Genomic DNA, 19,543 nt, shown 5'->3' with positions numbered 1-19,543 from the left:
GCCATTCGGCCCATCATGTCTGCTCCTCCATTCAATCATGGCTGATCTATCTCCCTCCTAACCCCATTCTCCTGCCTTCTCCCCATAACCCCGACACCCGTACTAATCAGGAATCTGTCTATCTCTGCCTTAAATATATCCACTGACTTGGCCTCCACAGCCTTCTATGGCAAACAATTCCACAGATTCACCACCCTCTGACTAAATAAATTTCTCCTCATCTCCTTCCTAAAAGAACGTCCTTTAATTCTGGGGCTGGTTTAAAGGAGGACGCATGCATCAAGTGTAGGAGTTTAAAAGTGGAAGATCTGAGAGGTTTATGATTCCAGTACATACAGTGAGTGAGAAAAGGATGGTATGTTTTATAAACATTAACGGATTGGTCAACTGATGAACCAGGGTACTTGTGGGAAACAAAGACGAGACTTGTTAGAGGCTTGAGTTGGTCTGAGCTGGTGCTGGACACAGAGGGGATTGCCAGAGATGACCAGTAACAAGGGCAGTGACTACGGATGAACTTCTCCAATTTCAGGTAGTCCCTGCTTTCTCCCTCCTTCCCCTCCCATTCCCAGCTCTCCCACAGCCCACTGTCTCCGCCTCTTCCTTTCTTCTTCCCGCCCCCCCATCTCCACATCAGTCTGAAGAAGGGTCTCGACCCGAAACATCACCTATTCCTTCGCTCCATAGATGCTGCCTCACCCGCTGAGTTTCTCCAGCATTTTTGTCTACCATGGATGAACTAATGTTACATATGGATGATCTGCATCAGCATTGTGCCCTCTGACAGAAACAGATTAAGTGCCTGCAATTGTGGAGTGTGAAGTCTACAATGGTCCAAGATGGAGGGTGATGTGCTAATCCTCAAACCTACATTAGGCTTTGTTGCAACCTGGACTATGGGTGGGAGCAGGAGAGAGGACCGAGGATCTGGAGTAACTCAGCGGGTCAGGCAGCATCTGTGGAGAACATGGTGGTGTTTTGGGTCGGGACCCTTCTTTAGACTCCTGAAAACAATTAGGAAGGACCCTCTTCCATAAGCAGAGGGACCGAGATTTAAATTAACTGGGGATGAAGCAATGTGTTTCTCCCCCCCGACAATCAGTCTGAAGAAAGGCCACGACCCGAAACGTCACCTATCCATGTTCTCCACAGATGCTGCCTGACCCGCTAAGTTACTCCAGCACTCTGTGAAACGTCACCTATCCATGTTCTCCACAGATGCTGCCTGACCCGCTGAGTTACTCCAGCACTCTGTGTCCTTGTTGTGACACCAATATTCCCCTCGTCACGCCACTGGTTGGGGTTGAGGAGCCCGTGATCCACAGCTGGGATTTGGTTTGGTTACTGTTTCTCAGCTGGCACAGACACAATGGAGCGAATGGCCTCACCTGTGTGATGTACCTCCGTGTGAACCAAGTGAACTATCCGTGCAGCAGCACAGTCCCTGTCCAGCGCAGGGTGGATGTACTGGAGATGAGCCAGTATACAGAGGGATGGGCGGAACAATGATAGCGAGGGAGAGGGGGACAGAAGCAGTGAGTTGGACACACATGTTATTGCAGGGTGGACAGGTATAGGTTGGTGACAAAGTAAACTTGAAACAAAGTTCCGGGGATGGTGACTAACTGCTGCACAGTTGGTTGTATCCACAGCAGCTTCCTGTATTATTGTCACGTGTACCGAGGTACAGTATAAGCTTTTGTTGCTAACCAGTCAGTAGAAAGACAATACATGATTACAATCGAGCTGTTTACAGTGTATTGATACATAGGGTCATAAGTGATTCACCAACCTCTGACAAGAAACTCCTCCTCATCTCCTTTCTAAAAGAACGTCCTTTAATTCTGAGGTTATGACCTCTAGTCCTAGACTCTCCCTCTAGTGGAAACATCCTCTCCACATCTACTGTGTGCAGGCCTTGTACATTGAGTTGTGGCTGTGTTGTTGAGAGTTTGTGGACAGGAGCTCGATCCAGGAATTGTATCCTTGTCTGAATGAATCGCTGAGCAAAATCCAGTGAAACGGTTGTTAAATGCCGGGGTTGAGCTGCCTGCCACTGCCCACATAGTGACAGCCACACATCTACACAGGCGACAGTGGGATACAGGCACTGGACTGGATTGAAGAGAAGATCCTTCATATTTTAATGTCATTGGATGTGAATCCTGCTTCTGAAGTTCAGCTCCATGGAGGACACCTGATGTTTCATTAAACATTATTCCAAATGCTCAAATTTAAACTTGATATTTTTTTTGTTATTCCAGATGTATTTAATTTCAAATGTTATTTAAGTCAACTTGTCAATATGTGAGAGTGTTGGAGTAACTCAGCGGGTCAGGCAGCATCTGTGGAGAACATGGATAGGTGACGTTTCACAGAGTGCTGGAGTAACTGAGCGGGTCAGGCAGCATCTGTGGAGAACATGGATAGGTGACGTTTAGGGTGGAGACCCTGCTTCAGACTTTGCCCACCTGTACTGTACTGTGTGTGTGTGGCACCACGCTATGCTGGGGGCTCGCGCGCTGATGTAGAAAGGGCCGGGAACTGAGTCTGTAAATCTAAATAGACATTTGGTTGACTTGTCATTTCATATTCACGTAATTGAAATTCAAAGTGACAACATGCAAACTGCTATTGGATTTTAAGTAAAGCCTCTATTTAAATTTAGCACAGTGCTGTCTGCCATGAACTTCAATGTGTATCTTCAATGATCAGTTAACAACTAGGCTTTCACAATTGACATTGATCTGTTTTAAAGTGTAAGTCCATTTTCCCCAGCTATAGAGGGTTTAACTGTTGATTATAAGTGTGATCTGACTGGGGCCACATTGTTACAATGAAAGTCCACGTGGCGGGTACGTGAGTCTCCGGCAACATTCTAGACATGGTGGGGGCAGCCAGTGTGGCTGGTATCTCAAGATACATAGAACATAGACAACAGGTGCAGGAGGAGGCCATTCGGCCCTTCGAGCCAGCACCACCATTCATTGTGATCATGGCTGATCGTCCCCTATCAATAACCCGTGCCTGCCTTCTCCCCATATCCCTTGATTCCACTAGCCCCTAGAGCTCTATCTAACTCTCTCTTAAATCCATCCAGTGATTTGGCCTCCACTGCCCTCTGTGGCAGGGAATTCCACAAATTCACAACTCTCTGGGTGAAAACTTGCTAGTGTTGCTCCTAATTCCCTCTGTAGTAACTCATCGTGGACGTACCCTGTGGCTGAGATGCAGGATGCCTTTGACTCTTAGAAACATAGAAACATAGAAATTAGGTGCAGGAGTAGGCCATTCGGCCCTTCGAGCCTGCACCGCCATTCAATATGATCATGGCTGATCATCCAACTCAGTATCCCGTACCTGCCTTCTCTCCATACCCTCTGATCCCCTTAGCCACAAGGGCCACATCTAACTCCCTCTTAAATATAGCCAATGAACTGGCCTCGACTACCCTCTGTGGCAGGGAGTTCCAGAGATTCACCACTCTCTGTGTGAAAAAAGTTCTTCTCATCTCGGTTTTAAAGGATTTCCCCCTTATCCTTAAGCTGTGACCCCTTGTCCTGGACTTCCCCAACATCGGGAGCAATCTTCCTGCATCTAGCCTGTCCAACCCCTTAAGAATTTTGTAAGTTTTGTAAGACTCTTGTTGTTACACTTGTTTGCAAATATCCCTCCATGCAGATCAGTTTAAATGTCAAGTGTTTTGTTATATATAGGAACCGCGAGAAAGAGATGTTGTGGCGATTCTGCCTGTACATATTTATAGGAGCCAGGACCAGACATTAGTAGCTGCACTGAATGTTTGCAAGAATAACTGGTGCTGGGTGTGATGATTAGTCGGTGTGTGCTTACACTGACAGTGGAGCTGAGCACATCAGCAAGGTTCCAGCCTGCTCAAAGTGAAGGTCAGTGACCTGAGTGACGGTCAGCGATCACCAGTCACCATGCAGCAGGCAGGTAGGTGGCAAAATGTGTAGTGAGGGACTGCACATGCTGAAGGTAGACACACAGAGTGCTGGAGTAACTCAGCGGGTCAGGCAGCATCTGTGGAGAACATGGATAGGTGACGTTTCACAGAGTGCTGGAGTAACTCAGCGGGTCAGGCAGCATCTGTGGAGAACATGGATAGGTGACGTTTCACACAGTGCTGGAGTAACTCAGCGGGTCAGGCAGCATCTATGGAGCTAAGGAAATAGGCAACGTTTCGGGCCGAAACCCGGAAGGGTTTCGGCCCGAAACTTTGCCTATTTCCAGAAGGGTTTCGGCCCGAAACGTTGCCTATTTCCTTCGCTCCATAGATGCTGCTGCACCATAACTCAGCGGGTCAGGCAGCATCTGTGGAGAACATGGATAGGTGACGTTTCAGAGTGCTGGAGTAACTCAGCGGGTCAGGCAGCATGGATATGTGGAGAACATGGATAGGTGATGTTTTGGGTGGGGACCCTTCTTCAGACTGTGTCTGTAGGGAGATGTGTACCCAGTGTGAGGAAGTCTACAGTATGTAATTGAGGATTGAGTGTTTGTGGCGAGGGTTCTGGAGCTGCCAGTCTGTTGCCGCTCCCATGCAGGGTGAAGTCAGTCTAGACTTTCATCTTTGTTGATAAAGTCCGCTGACCTGAGAGTTGAAATGCTGCTCCTATTCTGGATTCCTGGTGAACTACACGAGTTAGCCGAGAGGGAGCCGGATTCTAGGCTTGTCTGTCGTGTTTTTGCTGAAACTTTGAGAGGGTGGGGCAAAGGAATTGATAAATGATTAAAATGGAAATATTCATTGAACTGAAACCTGAGACTGCGAGTTGGTTTGGACTAATTTATTAAATGTATTATTTCAATTTTTATCCACAAATCTGTAAACTGAGTTCTTGGATCTGGTGAATAGATGTGAGTGGCCTCATGTGAGAGAGATTCAGACTCTCTGCCGTGTGGGTGAGGTGGAATCACCCCGATATAAGCTCATCTTAATTTGGGCTGTGTCTGATGTTACACAACAAATGCAGTCATCAGTGGTAGCAGCAGAATTAGGCCATTCGGCCCATCCTGTCTACTCCGCCATTCAATCACGGCTGATTTATCTCTCCCTCCTAACCCCATTCTCCTGCCTTCTCCCCATAACCTCTAACACCCACACTAATATATCTATCTCTGCCTTGAAAGTTGTGTTTGATCGAAATAATTTTCATTTTATTGAAATTTTAAAATGCAGGTGCTGAAAATATGAAATAAAAGCAGTAAATGCTGGAAATGCTCAGTATGTGACAGTCCCAATATTGTAAATGCAACTCTCTCCATCAACATCTGATCCTCACCTTATTACAAAATATCCTAAATGATCACAATTAGCACCCACATATTTATTGTGTTCACTTGTTGCCTTTTCATTGTTGAATTAAAAAATATATATCTTTACCAGTGTGATGATGTATTGACCTGAAAGGAACGTCGTGTACAAAAGGCAGTCACTACATACCTGAGTGTGGGCTCAGTACCTGTGCCAAATGGAGCCAGTCTCTCAGTGAGCACAACATTTCATCCACATTGGACCATTTGTCCTTGTTTTAAATTTACCAGGAGTTGTTTATAAGGTCATAAGTGATAGGAGTAGAATTAGGCCATTCGGCCAATCGAGTCCACTCCGCCATTCAATCATGGCTGATCTATCTCTCCCTCCTAACCCCATTCTCCTGCCTTCTCCCCATAACCTCTGACACCCGCACTAATCAACAATCTATCTATCTTTGCCTTAAATATATCCATTGACTTGGCCTCCACAGCCGTCTGTGGCAAAGAATTCCACAGATTCACCACACTCTGACTAAAGACATTTCTCCTCATCTCCTTCCCAAAAGAACATCCTTTAATTCTGAGGCTGTGACCTCTAGTCCTAGACTCTCCCACTAGTGGAAACATCCTCTCCACATCCACTCTATCCAAGCTTTTCACTATTCTGTGTGTTTCAATGAGGTTCCCCCCTCATTCTTCTAAACTCCAGCGAGTACAGGCCCAGTGCTGACAAAGCTCATCATAGGTTAACCCGCTCATTCCTGGGATCATTCTTGTAGACCTCCTCTGGACCCTCTCCAGAGCCAGCACATCCTTCCTCAGATATGATCCCCAAAATTGCTCACAATATTCCAAATGTGACCTGACCAGCGCCTTATAGAGCCTCAGCATTACATCCCTGGTTTTGTACACAACCTCTCTTGAAATAAATGCGAGTATTGAGTTTGCTTTGTTAACCAAGTTCTCAGTGATGTGAACAAATGTATCTGTCATTTACAGATTGTATCCCACCCTGTATCCTCTAGGAAATCAGGGCAAAGTCCACTCCCCCCCCCCACTTCCTCCACTCCCCCCCCCCCATTTCCCCCCCCTTCCTCCACTCCCCCCCCCCACTTCCTCCACTCCCCCCCCCCCCACTTCCTCCACTGTCTCCCCCCCCCCCATCTCTCTGTCATTTCGGCAGCATGGAATGTTTCCCAGTTAACATTCACCACCACAGTTCCACCACAGTTATTTGAAACATCCAAGCACATTTGGCCATCGAATGGGGAGAGAAATTTCTGGAACTTTATAAAAATAATTCTAGTCATCATTTTGTTTGATTTGGGAGAAACTTTAATTCTTGAAGGAGCAACTTTTTGTATCTCGTTCATTATCTTGACTGCTGTGGAGTTTTGAATTAATTTAAACAACTTTGAATTAATTGGTGGGAAATTTTGTTAAAGAGCGAACACATTTTTATAACATTGCAGATGCATCGTGCCGAGAGCAGAGTGGAAGTGTGGAAGCCAAGTGTGTGTGTGTGTGACCTTCATGGGTGGGTGTTGGGGCTGCTGGTCTTTGTTACACTTCCCCGCTGCTCTCTCTGTCCCTTCTCCCTGCTCTCTCTCTGTGTCACTCCCTCTATCCCTCTCTCTCTCTCTGACTCTCCTCCCCTCTTTCTCTCTCTGTTGCTCTCTCCAACTCTCTCCCGCTGTCTCTGTCCCTCTGTTTCTCTCTCGTTCCCTCTCTCTCACCCTCTCTTCTGGAATTTTTTGAGGATATAACTAGGAAAATGGACAAGGGAGAGCCAGTGGATGTAGTGTACCTGGAGTTTCATAAAGCATTTGACAAGGTCCCACATAGGAGATTAGTGGGCAAAATTAGGGCACATGGTATTGGTGGTAGAGTGCTGACATGGATAGAGAAGTGGTTGGCAGACAGGAAACAAAGAGTAGGGATTAACGGGACCCTTTCATAATGGCAGGCAGTGACTAGTGGGGTACCGCAAGGCTCGGTGCTGGGACCGCAGCTATTTACAATATACATCAATGATTTGGATGAAGGGATTAAAAGTAACATTAGCAAATTTTCAGATGACACAAAGCTGGGTGGCAGTGTGAACTGTGAGGAGGATGCTATGAGGATGCAGGGTGACTTGGACAGGTTGGGGGAGTGGGCAGATGAAGTTTAATGTGGATAAATGTGAGGTTATCCACTTTGGTATCAAAAACAGGAAAGCAGATTATTATCTAAATGGTGTCAAGGGGAAAAGGGGAAGTACAATGGGATCTGGGGATCCTTGTTAGTCAATGAAAGTAAGCATGCAGGCACAGCAGGCAGTGAAGAAAGCGAATGGCATGTTGGCCTTTATAACAAGAGGAATTGAATATAGGAGCAAAGAGGTCCTTCTGCAGTTGTACAGAGCCCTAGTGAGACCACACCTGGAGTATTGTGTGCAAAACTGCACTCCCTCAATAGCAAGAATGTCCTTCCTCAAATTTAGAGACCAAAACTGGTCTCTAAATTTGAGGAAGGACATTCTTGCTATTGAGGGAGTGCAGCATAGGTTCACCAGGTTAATTCCCGGGATGGCGGGACTGTCATATGCTGATAGAATGGAGCGGCTGGACTTGTATACTCTGGAATTTAGAAGGATGAGAGGGAATCTTATTGAAACATATTATATTACTAGACTAAGTGGGACCAGTTGGGTCTCAGCATCACACGGGAGGGCTGGTCCCCCAACGCAATATTCCACCTCTCCACCACCGCCTGTTGTGCTGGCAGCTCACTCACTCACGGCTGGTGGGTTGGCAGTTGACTCACGGCTATTCCTTGAAATTCCATTTCAAGCAGGGTGCAAGGCCACTAAAGACAGCGAGTCTGGACCTCTCCCTCCTCCATCTTGCAGAGACTGAGCCATGCCCACACTTCTGGGTTTTATAGTCCCTCCCCCTGCCACCAGAAGGGGCGTGGCTTTCATGGCGTGATTGACAGGAGAGAGAATCTCAACATTTAAAAAACACTAGTAACTCTTATATTTTTCATCGATGGGAAAAATCCTCGACACCTGAGGAGCGGAGGGGGACTCTGAGTAAGATGGCCAAAAATCACAGCCGTACATGGCAGCTTTTTTTCTAAAATCAATATAAAGCGCAAACAGGAAGTGGTCAAGATTAGACTTTTAATTATATAGAAGGCAAGGCAACTTTAATTAGGCAAGTCAACTTTAAATAGGCAAGGCAACTTTAATAAGGCAAGGCAACTTTAATTAGGCAAGGCAACTTTAATAGTAAGATTAAACGAGAACGTACCAGTTTGAACGTTATTTTATGAGGAGTAACGTTGAGGGATTACGTGAAGAACCCCGCCAGGACGCATGCGTGTCATTCTTCAAAGCAGCGGTGTGAAATCACAGATAACGGTAATGACTAAACATAGTAAGATTAGAGAAGAGATACCAGTTGAGTATCTGATCAAGGGTGGGAGCGGAGGGCACGTAATCCCTCAACGTTACTCCTCATAAAATAACGATCAAACTTCAAACTGTTAAGTTCTCGTTTAATCTTACTATTTTACTTCGGAGTCACGTGAGTGACTACGTGAAGATTTTAAAGCTCTGTGATTTCATGCCGTGGAAACGAGTCCATGCATCACATCTGCCTTGATTATGGGGAGAATAGTGTTAACATCATTAGACATCAATACGATATTGAAAACCCAACGATATATATATTAACACCAATTATTGCCCCTATTTATGGGGTAAATTATATTACAGAACTTAAATTTGTTTCTGCAAATGTTCCAGGTTCAATGACTGGTTTGTTATAAAGTCGTTGGAAAGTTACCTCCGTTGACCATCCTGCTGTCTTGAGGATTTGGTCCATAGGAACGTCCAACTTCATAGCTGCCGATGTAGCTGCAGCCCTGGTGGAGTGAGATTTAAAAATGCTAGTGTCTACTCCAGCCTTTATTAGGACCTTTTTTAGCCATCTAGAGATGGTCTGGACTGTCACTGTTTTGAGTGGCTGTTTGCAGCTGAGTAAAGTGACATTTCTTTCCCTCTGATGATCTTAGTATACTCCATATATAATAGTAAGTGTGTTACAATACAGAGACGACCATCTGTTGGGTAGGCCCTGAATTATTTTTTTTTAGGCCTCCCTGTCTGTTTGACTATTTCATTGATGTGAAAAGTTAAATTTCCAGATGAAATAATCATGTTGTCCAGCGTTTCAGTAGTGACTGGACCCTTTGTGCCGTGACCAAGGCCATCAGCACGACTGTTTTCATAGTCAGTTTCTGTAGGGACAGAGCTGTAGCTGGAGACCAGTTTCTTAACATGGTCAGTACAATGCTCACATCCCATATTTGGGAGTACCTGGTTCTTGGGGGATTAACATTAAAATGCCCCTCATGAGTTTGGTTACCAGGGTGTGTCCCAACAGAATGCCGCTCTGTTCCTTGCCACAGGTATTTTGACAGAGCACTTCTGGCGCAGTTGATGGCACTATGACTGAGCCTCTCATCGTAATGGAGGCTTGCCAGGAATTGCAGAACAGACGGGATGTTCATAGATCTGTGGGTGATGTTTATTGTTGTGACAGTTCTTCCCATTTCTTGATGACACCAAGTACTGTTTTTTGGTGGACTGTCTGTGGGCCGCTGAAATAATATCCACTGTTCGGTTCGTCAGTCCCAGGTGTAGTAGAGGTGCTTTCAACTCTATAAATTAATAGGTTTATATAATTATGACATGGGTAACCACCCCTTGTTGCGGGAAGAACCAGTAAATTAGGTCTATGATGGATGGTGATGCATGGTTCTAAAACCATGTCGTGTATCACCGGGACCCATGGTTGAGTAGGCCAATCGGGTACTATCAAAATACCAGACGCGGAGTCTACTGTATATTCCTAAGTACCCGACTGATGAGGCAGAAGGAGGGAATGCATAAATAAATAATCCCCCAATGTAGCGAAAATGCATCTGCACCACTGCCCCAGGTTCTGGTTCCCATGAACATAATTCGATAACTGGTGAGAGCATGGATGCGAATAGGTCGATATCTGGTGTTCCATACCGTGCTGTAATTTCAGCAAATACATTTTTTATCCAACATCCATTCAGTGTTTTCATAGAATTTGCGTGACCTGTTGTCTGCCACTAAATTTAGTTTACCTGGTAAGTAGGTAGCTGATATCCAAATATCTCTCTGGATACACTATTGCCAAATTGTGTTGGCCAGATTGTCACATAATGTCGATATGTTTCCACCCATATGGTTGATATATGCTACCACGGTGGTGTTGTCAATATGTAGTCTAACATGCTGGTGATATAACCCAGAACAATATGACTTAAAGCCATGGAATGCACTCAACATTCCCAGGTAGTTTATGCCCAGTGTTTGTAATAATGATGCCTCCTGTGCATTCCATCTCCCCCACAGCTGGAGATGGAATTGGTAGCATCCCATCCAAGTGCACTGGCATCAGTATGTAGTTCCATAGACGGGTAGCTGATCGGAACAATGCCTAATGTTATGTTCCCACCATTTTAGTTCCATTGTGGCCTCTGTTGGTAGCTTCATTGGTCTGTCAGAATGACCCCCATAATTTTTGGGTGCACAAATGTGTGCCCTCTGTAATTTTTGATAATGTAAAGGTCCGATTTATGTGGCTGGAAACGCAGCCACTATAATGCCAATTATTCTTGCTACCAGTCTGATGGATGGTTTTGTTTAGCTGCAAGCCTCCATTAAGGCTGTAACCTTTTCTTTCGGCAAAGTCACTGACATGTGAACTGTGGTAAGGGTCTACCGCAGATGATCCATTGTGTTAAATAACATCTGTGGTCACCTCTAATGGGTACTGTATAGTAAGCATTTTTTAATACGATGCTTGCCATGTAGTAACCTAGGAATCAATTGCTTAGCAGTAACAAAGGTTCCCATCTAGTAATGAATATAAAGTACGAAAGTATTCAAATTAGTCAAATCGATGATGATGTGGCAACCACCATCTATATTATGATAAAGATTTTGGACACGAATTCCTGTGATTCGTGTTGGATATCCTTCATTTCTCCTTTTTTATATGGGCACTGTAGTTCAGTATGCGCTTTTGATTTGTTCTTTGCCTGTAAGCACGAACATTCGGTTCGGTACATGCTGAACTGGAGGATTATGTTTTGTATAAATTCTATGGTATAACCCTATACTTCTGAAAATAGAAGTGTCAGTAGTTCCTAGACGTTGCTTTAATGAGCCCCAGTGTTTTACCCTCTTTGTCAAGTTCTTTTACCTGTTTTGATAAGTTGCCTCCAAATAGTAATATTGGTGGTTTGGAGGTTCCAGGTTTGCATAGACCTGCAAATTAGGGTCTAAAGCTGGTTGGATGGCACTTCTTCCTAATGCTGTTTACTCGTATTGGTAGTTGCAAAATAAAGTCAGTGCATCCTGGTGATCTTGTGTCATGTCTTTTTTGTTTATTGTGCGGCCGAAACCCTTAATCCCCGCTGTTAGGACTTTCAGAACTTGCTGTTGTTTCAAGTCCCTGGCCCTGCCATGTTTTCAAATACACTGGTTAATACTGGGAACATTCAGTGTTTTGCAGTTCCCTGATGGTAAGTGTCTTCCAATAGGTTTTCTTGCACCTCATGTGCACTAGGGGTATGTTCTGCACCCCTCTTCAGGTTCAGCCCAGAATTGACCCCCTATACTCCCCTCTGATGAGGGAGACACACTGTGCAGCCCTACAAGAGATACTGCTGTAGGACTTACTAGCTGCCCCCTGTGACTAGTCTCCATCTCCCGGAGCCTGCCACTTACCTGCTCCAACAGCCGCTCCAGCTGGCTCCGATGCTCTCGGGCACTGGCCACCTCATGGTCACTGGCCGTCGCGGCTGCTCCTGAAACCGCTACTCCTGAAGCCGCTCCTGCTCCAGTTCCTGCAGCCGCTCCAACCGGCTCCAATGCTCACGGGCACTGGCCGTCGCGGCTGCTCCTGAAGCTGCTCCTACTCCAGCTCCTGCAGTCAGCCCAGGATTGACCCTCCGTGCTCCCCTCTGATGAGGGAGAACACTGTGCAGCCCCACAAGAGGTACTGCTGTGGGGCTTACTAACTGCCCACTGTGGCTAGCCTCCATCTCCCGGAGCCTGCCACTTTGGAGTATTTCCTCCAGCAGCCGCTCCAACTGGCTCTTATGCTCTCGGGCATAGGCCACTCGCGGCTGCTGCTGATCCATCCTGCAGCCGCTCCAACCGGCTCCAATGCTCTCGGGCACTGGCCGTCGTGGCTGCTTGAAGCTGTTCCTCCTGCAGCCGCTCCAACCGGCTCCAATGCTCACGGGCACTGGCCGTCGCGGCTGCTTTGTTCCCCGCTCCCAGCCGCTCCAACCGGCTCCAATGCGCACGGGCACTGGCCGCTCGCGGCTGCTCCTAAAGCCGCTCCAACCGGCCCCAATGCTCACGGGCACTGGTCGCTCGCGGCTATTCAGAGTCGGACTCATCGGAGTCAACGACTCTGTTAGTTTTTGCTTCGCTCTACCGCCCAGCCGTGGCCGGTGCGGGAGCGAAGTCGGGCACAGCTGTTCCCATTACGGGAGATTAGCGTGACGTTGGCTGCTGCCGCCAGCTTTCCCGCAGCCTTCGTGGATCTGGTCCATGTCTCCACCTGTAAGGTAAGTGGAAGGAACGCAGAGTCTCCTTACCTGCTGTTCCCGACTTTCAATTTTTGCCGCTAAGGGGAACGTCGTTCCCCCTGCTGTGACTCGTTGCAATGCGTGTAGCGATATGGCACGCATGCGTCCTGGCGGGGTTCTTCACGTAGTCACTCACGTGACTCCGAAGTAAAATTAGGCAACACAGCTTTAGCATTTCCAAACCAAAGGCAACACAACTTTAGCATTTCCAAACCAAAGGCAACACAGTTTTAGCATTTCCAAACTATATTTTCAAACCACATTAAGGGCACTGACAGGTCAGTAAAACCACTCACAGTTTAGTAGACATGTGTTCAGTGTTATTCACAGCTCAGACTGAGAGACGTGACCCTCTCGCTCCCCCATCTTGCAGAGACTGACTGAGGCATTCAACACTTCCAGGTTTTATAGTCCCTCCGGAAGGGGCGTGGCCTTCAGGAGAGAAAATCTCAACATTCTTTAAACACTAAAACTCTTTTATTTTTCATTGATGGGGAAAATCCTCTTGTCCTGCGCAGCGGAGGGGGACTCTGAGTAAGAGGGCCAAAAATCACAGCCGTAAGTGGCAGCGTTTTTCTAAAATCAATATACTGAACAACAGGAAGTGGTCAAGATCAGACATTTAGTTATATAGATTAAGGGTTTGGACACACTAGTGGCAGGAAACATGTTCCCGATGTTGGGGGAGTCCAGAACCAGGGGCCACACTTTAAGAATAAGGGGTAAGCCATTTAGAACGGAGATGCGGAAAAACTTTGTCACACAGAGAGTTGTGAGTGTGTGGAATTCTCTGCCTCAGAGGGCTTTGGAGGCCAATTCTCTGGATGCTTTCAAGAGAGAGTTAGATAGAACTCTTAAAGATAGCGGAGTCAAGGGATATGGGGAGAAGGCAGGAACGGGGTACTGATTGTGGATGATCAGCCATGAACACATTGAATGGCGGTGCTGCCTCGAAGGGCCGAATGGCCGACTCCTGCACCTATTGTCAATTCTCTCCCCATCTCTCTCCCCGTCTCTGTCTCCCCGTCTCTCTCCGTTTCTCCCCCTCAGACTTCCCCTCTCTCTCCCTCTCCCCCCATCTCTCCCCCCATCTCTCTCTCTCTTCCCCTCTCTCTCTCGCTCTCTCTCTCCCCTCTCTCTCTCTCTCCCCACTCTGTTTCTCTCTCCCCCTCTCTCGGTCTCCCTCTCTCTCTCTTGCTCTCTCTCTCTCTCTCTCTCTCCCTCTCTCTCTCTCGTTCCCTCTCTCTCTGCTCCCCCTCCCCTCTGCTGCTGTGGCCATCATGAGTTGCCAGGGAGACAGTAGCATGGTATTATGTCGACAGCAACCTCTCCTCTCTCACCGTGTGTCGGGGCATTGTTGATCTGTGAATGGCTGCTGCCACCATTGTGTGAACCGCTGGCCGTGGTACATGAGGGGCCGTGGGCAGTGCTGACACCCCCCCCCCCCCCCCCCCCCCCAGTGTTGCCCGGGACCCCGGTGTGTCTGTCGGTGACTGCCTGCTTGCTGTCGGCTGTACATCGGTCCGTGCTGAGCTGAGCGGTGATGTGATGTGAGGGGGACAGGCCAGATGCCGGGCTAGACTGATGCGGTGAGTCCTGGTCGCCCCTGGTGCGGCAGACCCAGCCCCCCCGTCCCAGACTCCGTGTGGGGGCAGTTCTAAAATGGTGCCTCTGTGATTGCCATTTCATGCTCATGTCTGTGCCCCTGTCCACCCTCATCCTCCCATCTACATCATCCTCTGCTCTGTGCTCAATCACCAATTGTATGTGATATTTTATCCTCTGCTAAAGGTGACTGCTGGCTCAGCAAGTATTTAATTATCTTAATATATTGTGAAGAAATCGATTATGCATGAGCCTGCTTCTGCACTGCAAGATAAACATGAATAAGGAAAAATGAATGCAGTTGGTCCCACAAAGATTGCTGCATTTTACTGTTACACTGCTCTGTGACCCTACACTGGGCAATAATCATAATCAACCAGGTATGAATTCTGCTGGGTTTTGATTATTTTGTGAAGAGCCAATTGTGCTGCTGCCTGTATATCCAGCAATGCCGTTACCATAACGACAGGGTTGCCCGTTACAAAAGCCTCTGACACATTGCTCTACATCTGATGCACGGGGGCTGTGATGCATTGCTGTGCTGCACGGGGGCTGTGCTGCACGGGGGCTGTGATGCATGGGGGCTCTGATGCATGGGGACTCTGATGCATTGCTGTGCTGCACGGGGGCTGTGATGCATTGCTGTGTTGCACGGGGGCTCTGATGCATTGCTGTGCTGCACGGGGGCTGTGATGCATTGCTGCGCTGCACGGGGGCTCTGATGCAGTGCTGCACGGGGGCTGTGATGCATTGCTGTGTTGCACGGGGGGCTCTGATGCAGTGCTGTGCTGCACGGGGGCTGTGATGCGTTGCTGTGCTGCACGGGGGCTGCGGTGCACGGGGGTGCGCTGCATTGCTGCGCTGCACGGGGGCTGTGCTGCACGGGGGGCTCTGATGCATTGCTGTGCTGCACGGGGGCTGTGATGCATTGCTGTGCTGCACGGCTGCTTCAGTGCTGACCTTCGGAAACTCCTCCACGTGAAATGGGTGACGGAGCATGGAGGTAAAACACGCTTCCACTTGAGATCAGCTGCTCTTGGTCAGATTATTTAAAATGTCCAATATTTGACATTTATTGTGGGAATCAAACAGAGACATAAAGGGATCAATTCATTCATAATTCTCCATCTGAGCATCAACTGGAAGGGATTGTTTGCCTCACCCTGACAAGGCATGGTACTGGTCAGTTACTTTGCGTGATAATAACTAAAGCCAATCTTCAGTCGGTATGAACTGTCCTTCATTTTAGCGGATAGTTGAAGCACAAAAACTTTAAGATCATTAATCCTGTCTCAGGCGAGGATGTTCACAGGTATTCTGTGGACAAAGCTGTGTCTGAAGAAAGATCTTGACCCGAAACGTCACCCATTCCTTCTCTCCACAGATGCTGCCTGACCAGCTGAGTTACTCCAGCACTCTGTGTCTATCTTGTGTCTGCAGGTTGCAGTTTTGGAAGCACAATGATTTTATTTCCACTTGGTGCCCTGACTCTGGCAGCAATTGATTAGAACTTCGATATGTTTCCCAAAATAAATTGAGACTGTGATTAATGATTGATTATTTTTTCATGATAAAGCAAACTAGTCTTGGTCTTTGTGCCTTGTGGTTTCCTGTGTTTGTGCTGCAGGGGTCAGAGGCATCTAATGATGGGGCACATTGCTGTTGTATTCACAGCCAGGTCGATACTGCTTGGTGTGGCGTGGTTTGACCTCCAGCAATCTCGGACAAGGAACTGATGCGGTTAAACGGGAGACGCGCGGGTTACTGATGGAGTTGTCACCATTATCTCTCCTGCTGTCTATTTTTTGAGGAGCTTGTGGTCCTCATCATTAAAGTAACATCATGTCCTTAAAGCATTTATTGGTGTGATATGTTAGTTAATCCTGATCTGGCACGCTGGCGCAGAACGTTAGCCATTGGTTAATTCCTTATGGTTTGTCGGCACTGGGCCTGTACTCACTGGAGTTTAGAAGACCGAGGGGGACCACATTGAAACTTACCAAACAGTGAAAGGCCTGGATAGAGAGGGTGTGGAGAGGATGTTTCCACTAGAGGGAGAGTCTAGGACTAGAGGTCACAGCCTCAGAATTAAAGGATGTTCCTTTAGGAAGGAGACGAGGAGGAATTTCTTCAGTCAGAAGGTGGTGAATCTGTGGAATTCATTGCCACAGAAGGCTGTGGAGGCCAAGTCAGTGGATATTATCTAAAGCTGAGATTGACAAACCTTTAAAGGTTAAAGGTTATGGGGAGAAGGCAGGAGAATGGGGTTTAGAGGAAAACATAGATCAGCCATGATTGAATGGCAGTGAACGCGATGGGCCGAATGGCTCCTATCGCTTATGAAAATGTAGTTTTAATTTTAAACGTTCGTGCTTTCTCTCTCTCTCCCTCTTTCTCTCTTTCCAAAGTTTATATCCTCGATTTCCAGCCCACAAAACCAGCTTTTCGGACATTGAAGTATTTAATTTCCAAACCTGAAATCTGTTTCACAATTGTGTTGCCGCGACTCATTCAGATCACAAATGTCTTGTTTCCTCCACAGAGTAATTGTCCCACAGATGTGCAGAGACCACTCGAACCCACCTATTGTAGATGTCATAAGTGATAGTAGAATTAAGCCATTCGGCCCATCAAGTCTAATCCGACATTCATTCATGGCTGATCTATCTCTCCCTCCTAACCCTATTCTCCTGCCCATGACCTCTGACACCCGTACTGATCAAAAATCTATCTATCTCTGCCTTAAATATATCCATTGACTTGGCCTCCACAGCCTTCTGTGGCAAAGAATTCCACAGATTCACCACCCTCTGACTAAAGAAATTTCTCCTAATCTCCTTCCTAATTCTGAAGCTATGACCTCTAGTCCTAGACTCTCCCACTAGTGGAAACATCCTCTCCACATCCACTCTATCCAAGCTTTTCACTATTCTGTATGTTTCAATGAGGTCCCCCCTCATTCTTCTAAACTCCAGCGAGTACAGGCCCAGTGCCGACAAACGCTCATCATAGGTTAACTAACTCATTCTGGGATCATTCTAGTAAACCTCCTCTGGACCCTCTCCAGAGCCAGCACATCCTTCCTCAGATATGATCCCCAAAATTGCTCACAATATTCCAAATGCGACCTGACCAGCGCCTTATAGAGCCTCAGCAATACATCCCTGTATTTGTATACAAGCCCTCTTGAAATAAATGATAGCTTTGAGTAAGTCCAGAGAGATGTCGGGCCAACTCTAACCCAGCTCCTGTAGATGTCCAACAGATTCACATCCCTTGCATATGCAGAAGTGGTGTTACGAAAAGTGACATTATTCAGAGTAACAATTCTTGTGATAAGATACCTAGAATGGGTTGGTTCCTCTTCTACAGATGGTGGTCAAGGTTCGGACTAGAATGTAACTAAACTGCCTCTGACCAGGGCGTGTTGGAGATTGAGACCAGGGATCTACAAGCAGAGCAGTGAAAGTGTTGACTGGGCCAGGTTGAGATGTTGTCCCGTTGATCTAACAAAGTCTAATCTAGTTGGCACCCAAACATGCCAACAACACGAACACAAACAAACAATGCTTCCAAATATCAGCCAAATAGTCAGACAGCAGGGAAAGAGGCCCTTCGGCCCACTCATCCCTGCTGACCAAGAAGCCATCAAAGTGAGTCCTATTTGTCTGAGTTTGGCCCATTTCCCTCTAAACCTTTCCTGTCCATGAACCTGTCCAAGTGCCTTTTAAACGTAGGGATAGTCCCGGCATCAACTACCTCCTTTAGCATCTCGTTCCATGCACTGTGTGGAAAGTTACCCCTTAGGTTCCTAATAAATCTTCTTCCTCTCACCAGAAATATCTTTCCATTTAAATCTGAGTTCATCAAATATCCATGTATGATGGATTGATTGGTTCCAGCTGTGCTAAAATAGCTGGGGCTGAGAATGTACCCTGGCCACTGGTACCGTGACAAGAAGGTATAACAGCAACAAGTCATTTGGCCCTTTCAACCTGTTAAATGTCTGTATCTAAATGTCTGTATCTTCATGTCTGTATCTTCATGTCTGTATCTTCATGTCTCCTTTGTCTCCATCTACACGTCTTGATTCCACAGCCTTTAATAACTGTGTCTAATCCAAGATTTGTAGTTGTACTTCGTGACATTCCCTTGTTACAATTTTATCAACAATTTTCCCAACACCTTCTCTGGAGGATGGAATTTATTTATATTTTCCTGTGAACTGCTTTGGACAAAACAACCTCCTTTAAAGTTTGTCTGAAGAAGGGTTTCGGCCCGAAACGTTGCCTTTTTCCTTTGCTCCATAGATGCTGCTGCACCCGCTGAGTTTCTCCAGCTTTTATGTGTACCTCCTTTAAATTCCACACTTCTTCTTCTAGTTGAGTCCACACACAAGATTAGAAGTTGTTCAGCCACTTCTCGGCATCTGCACAATGGTGTCTGCCTTGTGCTTCTTGTGCGTGGTGGTGGAAAGATTGGTGGAAACAGGGCCGCGATCGACATGAACACTCCTTCCTTGACCCCAGTTCCATACTAAAGGTGGAACATGCTTAATCTTTGTAGTCTGGAGGTTAATCCTTTAAACCCTGGTGCTATTTTTCCGAACTATGTAGTTGAGGTGATGCTGTAACCTTCCAAGACAAGCCTGTAGATCTGGAGTTGCTGTACTTGAGGCTGTGTTATTCTCCAGAGAGAATCAAACCACAGATATGTGAATGAATAGTGAAAGGCCTTGATAGAGTGGATGTGGAGAGGATGTTTCCACTAGTGGGAGAGTCTAGGACCAGAGACCAAAGCCTCAGAATTAACAAACGTTCCTTTTAGGAAGGAGATGAGGAGGATTTTCTTCAGTCAGAGGGTAGTGAATCTGTGGAATTCTTTGCCACAGAAGGCTGTGGAGGCCAAGTCGGTGGATATTTTAAAAGCAGAGATTGACAGATTGTTGATCAGTACAGGTGTCAGAGGT

At 46.8% G+C, this 19,543-nt stretch overlaps 1 protein-coding gene across 2 annotated transcripts in view; it reads left to right on the top strand.

The window, feature by feature from the left end:
• Positions 1–19,543, top strand: part of fgd3 (FYVE, RhoGEF and PH domain containing 3) — a 121,161-nt gene that overhangs the window by 21,913 nt on the left and 79,705 nt on the right. Inside the window, exon 1 of one of the 2 annotated variants that reach the window (XM_033036534.1) lies at positions 3,930–3,957. The exons of the other annotated variant lie outside the window; for it this stretch is intronic. Coding sequence (XP_032892425.1) covers positions 3,945–3,957 — 13 coding nt within the window. The 5' untranslated portion in view covers positions 3,930–3,944. Of the gene's footprint in view, positions 1–3,929; positions 3,958–19,543 lie in introns of those variants that run through there. 2 annotated transcript variants of the gene reach the window in all.

This window comes from Amblyraja radiata, chromosome 18 (genome assembly GCF_010909765.2).
Source record: "Amblyraja radiata isolate CabotCenter1 chromosome 18, sAmbRad1.1.pri, whole genome shotgun sequence".
Taxonomy (NCBI): Eukaryota; Metazoa; Chordata; class Chondrichthyes; order Rajiformes; family Rajidae; genus Amblyraja; species Amblyraja radiata.
The sequence above is the reverse complement of the archived record's forward strand: the minus strand, read 5'-3'. Positions and strand labels throughout refer to the sequence as shown.